The 15,059-nt window shown below is 34.0% G+C and overlaps 1 protein-coding gene across 1 annotated transcript; it reads right to left on the bottom strand.

Moving 5' to 3' along the window:
• Positions 1–822: 822 nt before the first annotated feature.
• Positions 823–14,258, bottom strand: LOC121408496 (E3 ubiquitin-protein ligase TRIM8-like). Its single transcript, XM_041599977.1, has 2 exons — positions 13,755–14,258; positions 823–2,636 (listed from the first exon to the last, which is right to left on the bottom strand). The coding sequence occupies exons 1-2, from the start codon at positions 13,868–13,870 to the stop codon at positions 1,130–1,132; spliced, it is 1,623 nt and encodes a 540-aa protein (XP_041455911.1). The 5' UTR covers positions 13,871–14,258; the 3' UTR covers positions 823–1,129.
• Between the last annotated feature and the right edge of the window lie 801 nt (positions 14,259–15,059).

Raw genomic sequence — 15,059 nt, 5'->3', positions numbered from 1 at the left:
CCTAAAAGGGAACAATTGATCTAAAGACATCAGAAATTCACCATCTATGAATTACTTTACGTTCATTCACATGGCCCTGGGAAGCGGGTGCTGGGGATGGATCTCCATTTTGTAGTGAAAACCCTTTTATTTTTATTTTATTTTATTTTCGTTTTCCAAAATTACTTCAGCACCCCTGTTAAAAGTCGTTCCCAAGGCCTTGTTATCTGTATTCAGAATTGTTGTAAATCATCCATTAATTGTTATATTTTCCTAAATGTTTCTTTATATTCTAAGCAATCCTGTTTAACCATGCTGTACATGGTGAATATCTAAAATGTCACCGTTGATCATTAAAGGGTTCTTCAATCTTTTACATTAATTTGTTTTTGCATTTGAAATTAACATATTGGCATGAATGTAGCCATACAATTTTATCAATTTAGAATTCATTTATTGTATTTTTTATTGATTCATTTTATTTATAACATTTTCCACAAATCAATTTGATCGGGATTGGATAAGAAAATACCGAGACAACTGAAAACAGATTGTGATTGAATAATGTCTTGGACTACTTTTAACCATTATGTCAAAGTTTATATCCACATTCTATTCACTTCTGATCAGCTTAATTGACAGCATCGTAAAATAAAGACACAGTGAAAGTGCCGGTTACTGATAATTTTGGATTTTTTTCTAGGAAAGTTGAAGAACTTTATGAAGAAATTTATGTCATCTAGAAAGTCAATTTTTAACGCTGTATACAATGTTATTATATGACGTATTTCTTGCAGTTTCATCCATTATTTTATGTGATCATAATATAGAGGTTATCAGAAGTGCAGAAGGCGATCTCTCCTGATCGGTACTGCTGGAGATAATACCACTTTCTCGTAGGCTTCTCAATCTTGTACTCATTAACGAGGTTCCGAACGTGCTTCAGCTCGTCAGTGTACTCCTCAATGCTCACCAATCCTTCATTGTGGTTCACCTGGGCTACCAGGATTGTATTGCTTTGAGACACTGCAGCGAAGGGGAAAGTATTACTTCCTTTGGATAATGTATGTTTTACATCACCTTCTTTGTCTATCAAATGTACTGTTTTACCTGTACTAATGATTAGTGAATCATTGTAGGAAGTGATTTGCTAAGGTACATATCCGTGGCATGGTATCTCCTTGATTGCCTTCCCACCTGCTGATGAGAACACCAGGATCTTCTTGGGTTTCCTGTAGCTAACATAGATCAGATCATCACTATCAACAGTGAGGTTAGAAACCCCACCTTCATCTTTATTCAAAGTCTTAAACATCACATTCAACTTTGTGTAGTCTTGTGAGTACAGTGCTACAGTGTTTGACATATCAATTACAACACATCGACCATCAGAGAGGAAACCCAATGCAAACATACTAACATCCTTGAGGACTGTCTTCTGGAGACGACCATTAGCAGAGAAGATGTTCACGCCACGTGCTTTACCACGTCCTACTGCCATCCTACCATCTGGTGTGTTTACCATGGCATTCATGCTATCTTTAGTAGGCAAAGTAATGCTCTTTAAAATCTCATTAACAATCTTTCCAAGACCTAGCTCGTCCTTTCCAACATTTCTCTCAAAAATTGAACTTTTCGCCTTCCCGCATGTTTTATTCGGCTGCTCGTAATCAGGATTTTCCTGATTTAAGGCCTCTTGTAGGTCTTCACATAAAGTGTCATACACAGCCAAAGTATCCATGTCTACTGGTGCATTTCTCCTATTGGTTACCATCTCAGCAATGGTCGTCAACTGATTGATGCGCTGCCGAGCTGATGTCTTCATTTCTTCAAGGGCATTCTCTGCTCTTTTAGTCTTTCCCTTGACTTCACCAAGAAGGATTTCTCTCTTCTCTGTCAACTGCTGAACTGCTTCATCATATGCTTTGTTGATGTCATCTGTGCAATGCTTCATAGCATCATCCACACACTTCTGCTCTTCATCGATGAGATCGATGTAATTCTGAAAGCTAGATTGTTTCTTCTCCACCTTGGATTTAAGCTCTTCGATGGTCTTCATGTGATTACTTTCATACGTAGCTGCCTCGATGACCTGGTGTCCTTGGTCTTTATGTTCCATAACAGCACACCTGAAGCATGTGAATCTCTTACAATTAGAACAGAAACATTCTTCATCTTCTTTCGGATGTTTCCTGCATTTCCGGTATCTACGTATTGACACCTTTCCTGATGAGATCTCACTCATGGCTATGATCTCATGATCGACAAAGTTTTTCCACTGAGAGTGCATATTGTGGCAAGTAATACATAGATAGTTGCCACAGTCTTGGCAGTAGACAACAGCTTTGGGCTTATCCTCGGAATCACAATTCGTGCAAATTTGATGTTGATTTTTCACGTCCTCTATAAGATTCCTCAAAGCTAGGCTTGCCGGTAGTTGGCCGACATCCTGATTTGGGACCTGGGTATCAGCTTTGCAGACAGGACATCGGATCATCTGATCATCACCATGGCATTCCAAGAGCTTTTCCAGACAGACCTTGCAATAGGTGTGGCAACAAGACAGTATCTTTGGATCAGTGAAGGTAGTCAGACAAACAGGACACTCCAGACTCTGAGTAATCGTGTCTTTTAACTCCTCAGCCATGACAGGAACTCTACATAATTACAAAATAAAAACAATGAATTCATAAGAAGGGAAAACAATGCCACTTCGGAGCGTACCGCATGATCTGGAAAGGAACGGAAAAAGGGTATGACAGCATACATTTCTTGATTTATTCATTCTTTAGAAGATGTACTTTTGATTGAACAAATATACCCAGCTATGATTAATATATATGTTTATTCTAATATTATAATAATGATAATAGTAATATACTGTTAATGATAAATAGTAGAAAAAGAAAGAATATATATTATTATATGAATGTATGTATGCATATTATATGTTACTTGTGAAAGAAATGAATGAAGATAATAATGGTAGGCGTAGCTTAAATCAAGGTTCCCAGACATGCCAGAGCTATCTGTCCTTTGGTGATTCCGAAAAATGTCTCTGCCGGGAATCGTACCCGGGCACCCAGCTTGTAACGCCGATTCCTTAACCACTAGACCACAGAGACGAGTTAGTGGTTAGGGCGACCCCGATCCAATTTCTCACATTATAATTTATTGATTTTATTCCATACATGTACTGTATCTGAGCAATAGCTTTGATCCAGCTGAGGCATGGCGGCTCGTCATTGTTCAAAACCCACCGACACCCGATAAAGGAAATTAGAATTGGTATAGTGTCGAAAATCTTGTCATCTGGTGATCGATTGGATCGGGGTCGCCCTATAGCCAATAACGATCTTAAGTTGTGTGTATGTTTTTTTTTAATTAATATAACTTCCTCATTAATCAGTTTGATTGAAGAGTATGGTAAACGAGGGTGGAAAAAAGAATCTTGTATATTTTGAGTTTTACATACAGATAATAAGTATATTTCCGTAATGCAACTAATAGAGATTTTTGCTGTTGTTGTTGTACCCGGATTCTGTTCTGTATTAATCTCTTCGTGATTATAAGTTGTTAAAGAAATGTGAGCAGATTGATTCTAAGTTTACATTTGAATTCCATATGTATTCCTTTTCTTACCATTTTAAAATTTTATGCGTAATTTATGTTAATGATGTCAAGTTTTATTTAATTTTTACATGTGATATGAGGAATGAAATATGATTTAAACCAAAAAAAAATCTTCAGTCTGCATGAAGATAGCCGAAAGCGTGAAACCGACAGTAGTAGACCGATATGACGAAGGTATGAATATATATATATATATATATATATATATATATATATAAATATATATATATATATATATATACATATATATATATATATATATATATATATAGGCCCTATGTATACTTTACCTTTCATTTTTGAGAGTTATATATGCTCCTTTCAAAATCTACGATTTTATTTCGACATTTTCTAAACTATTTGTGATTATTATATGTAGTTTAAAATTAAAATTTATGCAAAGGGTACAACATAATTCCTTCAAAGTTTTTCATCTTTTCGGGATATACGTTCTTACATGTAAATAAATTTTCACCTCCTAATCACTAAAATTTTCCTTTCATATATTATATTATGTTCATATGAATATAAGGTAAGCATAAAATCATATAAAGCTAACCACATTACGCCTAAATGCATCGATTGAAAAATTTAGTTTGACATCATTATATTAAGCTCACAATAAAGGAACCAAAATTATAATTATCATAATCTGTATATCAATGTGTCATAAATAAGGTTTTATTATTCATAATAATTCTTTTTTTTTATTTTTTCTATTAAAAACTTAATTCCACAGTGTTGAGTAGGCTTATCCTCCTATGAATTAGAATATTAAATCATATCTTTGTTATTTTATCCATAATTTCATACCTTTTCCAACTTTCTTATTCATCTCCAGCTATTATATTTTCAGTTTCTGTTTTTCTGAATTGCTTTATCTTTTCAATAAAAATATACACGATTTTCAGCCTTGGGTACCCCTTCATAAAAATATATAAGCGAGTAAATGGTAGTGAATTTTACCTGATTGCTAAGAAAGCATGAGTGCTTGTATATGCATTTTCATCTTAAGAATTATTAGCATTTCTCAATGTGACAAAGATGGCCCATCTATACGCATACCTTACATTTTCAGTCCAAAGTAAATTATGATTTCATGTCTGATATGGGAGACATTGTAAATATGATTTGACTTGATCAATGTGAACTAAGAACACAATACACACAAGATTTTTTTTCTTACTCTACTGAAAAGAGTTAATTCACTCACCTTCCCCCTATGTACAAGATGAAATCGTTCTACGATAGTAATAAATATGCACTGAATTATGAATAGAAGCTGGGTTCTCTGACGTGCGTATTTTTTATAGTAAACTGATCGTAATAATACCATTATCATTGTGTACGAACGGTTCGTCAATCTAATCTTAATGACTGGGAATATCCACCGACCTCTGACATTTTCTATAGTTTTGATAATGCTGTTCTTGTATCAAGAATTAGTGTCTCTTTATTATGCTGCAGAGGCGAAGATAGTGGGATATGTTCATACAGCTTCCCAACCCCCTCCCCCCCCCCCCCCATATACAAACTCGTATTCCATTGCATGGAGGGAATGTTTACCTATGTATCTATTTATTTTTATTTAAAACGGTTTATTACAACAAGGGTATCTATAGCGGCTGAAAAGCCGAATGGCATAACCTTTTACAAACATTTGCTGCATGTTGGATTTGTACATTTGTACTTTTTACGGGGCTTTAAAGGTCAAGTCCGCCCCTGAAAAAATGTTGATTCGAATCAATGGATAAAAATCAGACAAGCATAATGCTGAAAATTACATCGAAATCTAATGTAAAATAAGAAAGTTATGACATTTCACAGTTTCGCTTATTTTTCACAAAATAGTATATGCACAATTTAGTCGCATTCAAATGGGAAAATCGATGATGTCCCTCACTGTTTCTTTTGTTTTTTATTGTTTGAATTACACAATATTGATTTTTTTAAATTTGATAATACCAACTTAACTGAATCATAAAATGTTAAAACAATGGTAATTCCGAATATTTAGGAAGGAATAAAACTTGTTCCACAATGTAAAGAAAATTATTTCATATATTTCATAATAATAAAGTACAAAAGGAATAGTGAGAGAGGATGATGTCATCAATTCCCTCATTTACGTACAGACCCTGCAGGGTGTGCATAAAACTATTTTGTAAAATTAAGCGAGAGTTTAAAAATGTCATAACTTAACTCTCATTTATATCCGATTCTGATGATGCAATTTTTTGTGTTGTGATTGTTGGATTGTTCTCTTTTTATTCAAAACAAGTTTATGTTCTTTTTGTTGGGGTAGGCTTGTCCTTTAAAGTGTGATGGAAGAGATACGCTATCTTGCCAAGTCGACTTAACATGCTTAATAGCAGGGGCGTCGATCCATGCTTGGAGGGGGGGGGGTTGATTCGCGTGCAATATTGACAATTTTGTTTGTTTCGTATAGCATTTTAATGCCAAGATTAGTTATCTACGATGCTTTTTAAGCAAACAGTTGCATTTCACAATTGTAAATTTATAAAGTTATCAGAATTGGGGGGGGGGGACAAATCGATATGTTTGCCCCTCCCCGAATATTAGTAAGGGTAATCACCCCCTTCCCCGATCGACGCCTCTGCTTATGTTGACATGGCCAAATATCTTGCTAAGTAGGCTTTAAAAGCTTTTAAATGCTTACATTGCGAAATGCCTTTCTTTCAAAGTTGACTTTTGAAAATGTTATATGGTAACAAGCCGTTGAACAATACGTCCAACACGTATATCTCGCAAAGTTGACATACAGCATGTCGCCACGACGTGATAGTGTATCTCGCCAAGCCGACAACTTTTGATTTGATTTATTTTATTTCCACATTTCAAAACAAAAATAATGAATATACAAGTATAATTTTTTCAATTTTTTTATCAGTCGATTTGGCGAGAAAATGTGTTTTGCCAAATCGATATACAACGTTTGAAGAGTCGACTTGGCGAGCTAACGTATCGCCAGGTTTACATAATAACGTTATCATGCATGTCGACCTGGCAAGATATTGTTTTTTAATTTATTTATTTATTTATTTATTTATTGTTTGTTTGTTTGTATTTATTTCCATATAAAAAAAATAAAATATATACATGATCTATTTAACATAACATACAGATGGAGGATGGCCCATTTCATGCAGCGGTATCAATAAGATACCATTGTTCTTCCATGGGGTCCTTAAAACATAAATACATGCATATAAAACAAATATACAAAATATACACAAAACTTAATCGAATGCATGAAAAGAATGAAAAATCACTACCCAACCCCCCCCCCAACAAAAAAAAATGCCACAACAGGCAAATCATTATGGAAAACCGAGATTCAATTGAATGTTTGATTTAAATGAATGTATCGTTGAACTAGACGATAAATGAATTGGTAATTTATTATAGAGGTCTGATTTAGAAGAACAGGATAAAAGAAAGAAGACGAGAGAGGAAGGTAAGAGGGGGAGGTGGGAGAAGGAAATTAAAGAAAGTCGGTCAATTAGAAAAAAAAATACATTTCATTTCATTTCATTTAACGACAGCTTTAAAATAATGGCATTTATATACATACGTTTAAAAACTTCAAGAGCATTTGCATTTTGAATATCAGATGGGAGGCTATTCCAAACCAAGCCACCAGCATATTTAAAACAACTCTTAAAACATTCAAGAGTAGGCTTTGGTAAAACGACGTTCAACGTATTGGCAAGTCTAGTATTTATAACAGAATGTCTTTCAAAAACCATTTCCACTTCATTGCACATTCGGACTGGGGCCTTTCCATGAATACAGTTATACATTATACAAGCTAAAAAGTAATCACGTCTGATATGAAGAGTTTGCCATTTAAGACAATTAATTATATTAAGGGTATTTATATTATAATCAAAATTGCTTGTTACTATATATGCGCGCAGCCCTTTTCTGTAATCGTAAAAGTGTATTTCTATGATATAAAGAACAGTTTCCCCATACGGAACAAGAATAATCAAAGGTTGGTTGTATGGTGCATTTATATATTTTATTCAAAACATCCTGGCTTAAAAGAATTACTTATTTTCATTTGTGTGAATATCTTGTAACTTAAAGATTTGATTAAATATTTTATATGAGCATCCCAGCAAAGTTTACAATCTAACATGATGCCTAGGTATCTTATGCTTTGTATTTGTTCAATGATATCATTTTTAAGATAAACCTTCAATTTAAAATCATTATTATTCCCTTATTTATTGGCCAAAATCATAACATTACTTTTCTTCGCATTAATCCTTAATCTGTTATGAGTATACCATTCATTAATAGAAGTCTATAGTGATTACTCAATCTTGTTGGACTTCTTTTTATGATTCATGGTTCTTTTTTTTTTTTTGTAAATATTGTCTTCTTCCAATGCCCTCATAGTAAACCCTCATAGTGACCGGCATTCTTCCAATGCCCTCATAGTAAAGTTTTTATTTGCTGAAATTGGTTTATCCATTGTATCTTTAAGGTGGTCGAGCTCTGCTCTGCTGCCCAGCCATTAATGACCAAGATGGGTCTTACTCTTTTTGCATTCAAATATGGTCTTATTGTTGATATACTAGCACCACTTTCACACATGAATACACCTCTACACACACACTCACGCACATGCACCACTTGCACACTTGCAGTTGACCTCTCTCCAAACCTCCGGTACTTTACATTTTCACGTTCCCCTGTTTGAGTCACATAATTTTACTCCAGATATTTTCATTGAGAACCCGCAAGATAGCAAATATTACACTCCCCAAGAATTCAACAACGAATTTAATATTACTCCAGATCATCTATCTCGTTTACATGCAAACATAAGAAGTCTAAATAGAAACTTTAAATATTTAGTTAACCTCTTACACTCATTAAATAACTTTCAATTTTCAGTCATCGGTTTAAGCGAAACATGGCTACATGGAAGTTCTCCTGACATGTTTGATATACCTAATTATAAATTGATAAGGGCAGACCGTAAGGGAAGAAGAGGAGGAGGAGTTGCTTTTTACATTTCACAAAATCTCAAATTCAAGATTCGATCTGATGTTAAATTATTGCATGCCGAGTCATTGTTTATAGAGATTGAAAATTCTAAATCCAAAAATATCATCATAGGATTAATTTATAGACCACCTGATACAAATATCGATCGTTTTCACGATGAACTAGAATATTTTTTTCATGAAATAGGGAATGAAAACAAACATTGTTTTTTGCTCGGTGATTGTAATATCAACTTCTTGCCCTCATCTCACATTAATAATTCATCAAATTTCATGAAATTAATATATTCGTTTGGTTTTATTTCTATTATTAATAAACCCACAAGGATTAACTTGAATTCATCAACTCAGATTGATAACATATTTTCGAATGTTCATAATAACAAAGCCATAGGAGGGATTTTATGTTCTGAAGTTTCGGACCACCTGCCTATTTTCTTAACTTGTGATTGTAAATTGTCTTACCCCAAATCAAATAAAGAATATACTTATCGTAAAGAATCTAAACAAAATATAGAATTACTGAAGCAAGATCTAGTTTTGGAAGAATGTGATGATGTTTATAATGAAGTAAATCCCAATATTGCATACAATAACTTCAATAATACATTAAAACATTATTATGAAAAGAATATCCCTATAGGTAAAGTAAACAAGTGGAATGCCTCTGGCCGTCTCACCTGCATCACGCGGTTCAATATAGCAGCAGTGCTGACTTTGAATACTACTCTAACTCGCACAAGATGTTCAGTGATACATGGTTACTCTTATGTCCACTTTTTATGAACTAGACCAATAAACTTACAGAGATATGATGGTTATTCAACAAAAAAAACCCAACATGGCCAAAGTTCATTGACCTTTCATGACCTTTGACCTTGATCATGTGACCTGAAACTCGAACAGGATGTTTAGTGATACTTGATTACTCTTATGTACAAGTTTCATGAATCAGATCCATAAACTTTCAAAGTTATGATGGTAATTCAACAGATACACCCAATTCGGCCAAAGTTCATTGACCTTTGACCTTGGTCATGTGACCTGAAATGCGCACAGGATGTTCAGTGATACTTGATTACTCTAATGTCCAAGTTTAATGAACTAGACCAATAAACTTTCAAAGTTATGATGGTAATTCAACAGATACCCCCGATTCGGCCAAAGTTCATTGACCCTAAATGACCTTAATCATGAGACCTGAAACTTGCACAAAATTTTCAGTGATGCTTGATTACTATTATGTCCAAGTTTCATGAATCAGATCCATAAACTTTCAAAGTTATGATGGGAATTCAACAGATATCCCCAATTCGGCCAAAGTTCATTGACCCTAAATGACCTTTGACCTTGGTCATGTGACGGGAAACTCATGCAGGATGTTCAGTGATACTTGATTAACCTTATGTCCAAGTTTCATGAACTAGGTCCATATATTTTCTAAGTTATGATGACATTTCAAAAACTTAACCTCAGGTTAAGATTTCGATGTTGATTCCTCCAACATGGCCTAAGTTCATTGACCCTAAATGACCTTTGACCTTGGTCATGTGACATGAAACTCTAATAGGATGTTCAGTAATACTTGACTAACCTTATGGCCAAGTTTTATTAACTAGGTCCATATACTTTCTAAGTTATGACGTCATTTCAAAAACTTAACCTCAGGTTAAGATTTGATGCCGCCGCCGTCGCCGTCGGAAAAGCGGCGCCTATAGTCTCACTTTGCTTCGCAGGTGAGACAAAAACCAACGTAACAAACCCAAAAATCCTTGGATAACGAAAGGTTTACTGAAGTCCATACAGACACGTAATCGCCTATATAAATATCACTTACGCAATCCAACTGATGATTCTTTAAAAAAAATATAAAATATATCGTAATAAACTAACAAAATTAATTCGAATATCCCGAAAATTGCACTTTACTAACAAAATAAACGCTGCCAATGGAAATACAAATACAACTTGAAAAGTAATCAAAGAAGTGTTGGGTACAATAACACACCCCCCACCTAATGATAAAATCACTCTCAATGGATCTGAAATACTTGATCCCAGAAAAAAATACTTTACTTGAAATACTTTACCAATATTGGACCCGAGCTTGCAAACAAAATTAATAGTCCCAACGCACATTTTACAGATTACCTCACAGATCCAAATCAAGAATCTCTTTTTTTAACCCCAACAAACCCCTCCGAAATAATCACTATTGTTCGTTCCCTTCATAATTCTAGATCTTCTGGTTGCGATGGCATTAACATGTCTCTTCTTAAGCAAATAATCCACCCTCTTGCTAGCCCTCCTACTCACATATTTAATAACTCCCTATCCCAAGGTGTTTTTCCAGACTTATTCAAAATTGCAAAAGTTAATCCAATCTTTAAAAAGACAACCCTCACGAAATAAGTAATTACCGTCCCATTTCCTTACTTCCAACAATATCTAAAATTCTCGAAAAAATAGTTTACACAAGACTTTATAAATTCATAAACAAATACAACATTCTAAATTGTAATCAATATGGTTTTAGAAAAAATTATTCAACAGACTTAGCATTACTTCAAATTTATGACAAAATAACAAATGCCATAGCGAACAAAGAACACGTAATTGGCATTTTTTGCGATCTTAGTAAAGCGTTTGACACCCTCAACCATGAAATTTTACTTTCCAAACTCAACCATTATGGAATACGAGGTCAATGTCTCTCTTTTTTTAAAGACTACTTAAATAATCGAAGGCAATATGTCAATTTTAACAGTTGCGACTCTGATTCTCTTTTAGTTCGATGTGGTGTCCCTCAAGGTTCCATTTTAGGCCCACTTTTATTTTTACTCTACATTAACGACATTATTAGAACCTCCTCTATTTTATCCTTCGTATTATTTGCCGACGACACCAATATATTTTATTCTCATAGAGACCTTAATTCATTAAACAATATCGTTAATCGTGAAATAGACAAAGTGTCAAACTGGTTCACAGCCAACAAACTCTCCCTTAATACAAAAAGACACATTTTATGTATTTCAGACACCATTCCCATAACATTAACCCACCGATTCACATTAACATTGACGGCACCCCCCTTGAACAGAAAAACCAATCTAAATTTTTAGGTATAATTATGGATGAATTTTTGACTTGGAATCAACACATTCACCATGTTACGATGTCCGTTTCCAAAAGTATCGGAATAATTTCTAAGTTAAAATTCACTCTTCCTGACAAAACTTTATTCTTATTATACAATTCATTAGCCCTCCCTTATATAACATATTGTAATATCGTTTGGGCAAATTGTGGTTCTTTTAAACTAAACTCCATCTTTAAACAACAAAAAAAGCAATCCGTATGTGCACAGGGTCACATTACTTGGCTCATTCTGACCCATTGTTTCATAAACTTAAAACCTTAAAAATCTTTGATATAAATACGATTCAAGTAGCTATCTTTATGTTCAAATACTTTAATAATCAACTTCCTCCGTCCTTTAATAATATGTTTAGGTTTAACAGGTCTGTTCATTCCTACCCAACCCGCACATCAGGAAACCTTCATCTCACCAACCCTAAGTTATTAATAACTCATAAATCAATTCGACATTATGGTCCCGATATTTGGAACAACTTCCAAACAACGTTAAGTCATGTTCAACATTATACTCATTTAAAGCCACTATTAAAAGAAAAACCATTGAATCATATGCATCCCCCTCTTCAAGTTAATTATTCAACTACCCTTTACTGCACCCGCACCTGCACCTGCATTGCACCCACTTGATCAATGAAAGAAATTTATGTACCATTTTACGAGGCCGCCATCATTTTCAAGCTTAACCGCTCACGATGGCGGTCTCCTGCATTCGTTTAAACTGTTATTTTATTTTCATTGAATATTGCTACTTTTTGATATTAATTTTTCATTGCTTTGTTATGACTATTTCTTAACTTGTTTTGTAAAACTTAATTGTATCACCTAGATGATATGTTGAATATTTATGCTGAGTGCAGAAATAAATTCAAATCAATTCAAATCTTTTTTAAGCTTGGATGTTATAGCATTAATATCTTTAATAGACACATATATTACCACATCATCAGCGTAAATATTACATGTACAATTCTTTAAACAATCTCACGTATGAAAATTAGAAAAAAGGGAAGGACCTAAAATACTACCTTGAGGAATTCCTATAGATATATGTTTTGTTTTGGATTGTTTACCTTGAGAAAAAACTGCTTGTTTTCTGTCTGAGAGAAAACTTTGAAACCAAAGGAGTTCAGTGTCAGAAATGCCATAATTATTAAGTTTACAAAGTAACAATTCATGGTCAATACAATAAAAATATCAAGGAAACATGCACCAACTTTCTCTTTTTCATTAAAAGATTCGTACCAATCAATAATTCTATGTAAGCAAGTATTAGTTGAGTGATTTGGCAAGAAGGCATATTGGTCAATATTAATGAGATCTTTTGTCTGTAAATAAGATAAAAATTGGGATTGAACTTCCTTTTCCACTAATTTAGCAATATGACATTCAACGGAAATTGGCCTATAATTAGAAATATCATTGGTGTCACCTTTACCCTTATAAAATATCTGAGGTATTCATACCTGACTTAACTATGTGCATTTTGTTTCAGGCTTTGGTGAACTTAATTTCCATAATATGACTTAAGACCGTGTCTATTAGTATTAGTGACATACACTATTTCCATGGGTTTCCTCAATAAATGCATGTCTTCATTAAAGTCTAAATGGCACGACATTTCCAGTAAAATGCATGGTCTCAATTAATGTTAAACCTGAAACAAGAAATGTAGAGTATGATTTGTATTGAGTGATACTAAAGTGTCACATTTTTTGGAAGTACCCATGGGATAGACATTAATAAATTCTACTTTGGGTTCCACTCCACTTTATTTTTTCATCTTACTTCCGGGTTGACAAAAAGTTAATGTACATTATAATATTTCGTAACGGAATTTCCTCTCTACTTTTTTTTCATCTTGCTAAGTACGAGCAATTCTTAAGGTGTGTAAGATATACCTACACTTCAAATAATGCAAGAATAGTTCAATTCACTGACCTTTGTCTATATCCGTTAATTCCAGAAGTTAATTTCGTTCTAAAGGCAATGTTATTGGTCTCAGTCCTCCCCCGTGTCCACAGTGTTGTGCACTTATTACAATGTGATTCAATCATCGTAAACGAATTTTACATTATTTACCATGCAGTCTATTCAAGTGACGGGGAAATTCCACCGAGCATTGAAATATCAAATAATTATAATACCAATAACCATGACGATGGTGGTATTCTGTACCTCTGTGCCTCTATACGATCGCATGGCTTTAGATATAAATTTTTCACATAACCTCATGACTTTGTTTCAAATGAGACTTGGGGGTGTTGCAAGAAAATTTTTGCAATCAATTGTAAATATTCTGTTGTCATTTTACACTTGATAAATCAATCTTAACTGTATATAGAAAGTCAGATTACACTGCTTGTTTCAAGAAGCAGATTAGACATCAATCGGAAATGTGTTTTCAATCTAAAAACTTGATCGATTTAGGGACTGAAAATAGACTTGCAATTGATCGCAAGTTTCTTGCAACACCCCTTTGAACTTAAAAAAAAGAGCAAATGGTTATAATGATAGAAACTAAACCTTCATCGTATAATAGCAATTCATCAACATTTTGTCTTGACAACTTTCCAGGATTTTGTTTGGCTGAAAAACATCATTTCTATTGTAGCTGTTGGATAGAAACAGGACTTGTGGGATATCGGATAAAACGGCCGACAAATCCGTATGTAGGGCTCACATGCCTAATTCATTTCCCATAGACTCGTGTGTTAAAGTGGCACTTAAAAATAATTCATTAAAAATAAGGAGGAAATTCAAGGGTTGAATTTTTACTACCAGTGGATAGGATAAATGTCTGACATTCCATATCTGACCAGAAAAGGGTACACTGACCAGCTCATTTTAAAAATAGATCACCATTTATTAAGACTACACCTGACGGGACCAAATTCATCACTTGAGAGAGTAAAATGACCCTAATTCTTCCGGCAATAAAAATATAATTCAATGGTGGTTATATATCTTTCCAATTTGGAAAAAGTAAGTTCAGTAGGTATCCTCCCTCGAATCAGTGTTAGATTGTTAGTCATATTCATTCATTTTTGTCAATCAACAATATCAAATTTAAAATTTGAGCAATGTGATGGCTCGAATGAATATCTATGGCCTGCCAGTTGTGATTAGACCCGTGCAACCTGAAACACTTCTATCATGTCTATAGGGTGGATCCAGGATTGAGGGGTAAGGAAAGGGCAGTGGTGATGTGGGCAATTAAGAAGCAAAACAAAGGGGTGGGATGAA

Source organism: Lytechinus variegatus, chromosome 2 (assembly GCF_018143015.1).
Source record: "Lytechinus variegatus isolate NC3 chromosome 2, Lvar_3.0, whole genome shotgun sequence".
NCBI classification, from domain to species: domain Eukaryota; kingdom Metazoa; phylum Echinodermata; class Echinoidea; order Temnopleuroida; family Toxopneustidae; genus Lytechinus; species Lytechinus variegatus.
The sequence above is the reverse complement of the archived record's forward strand: the minus strand, read 5'-3'. Positions and strand labels throughout refer to the sequence as shown.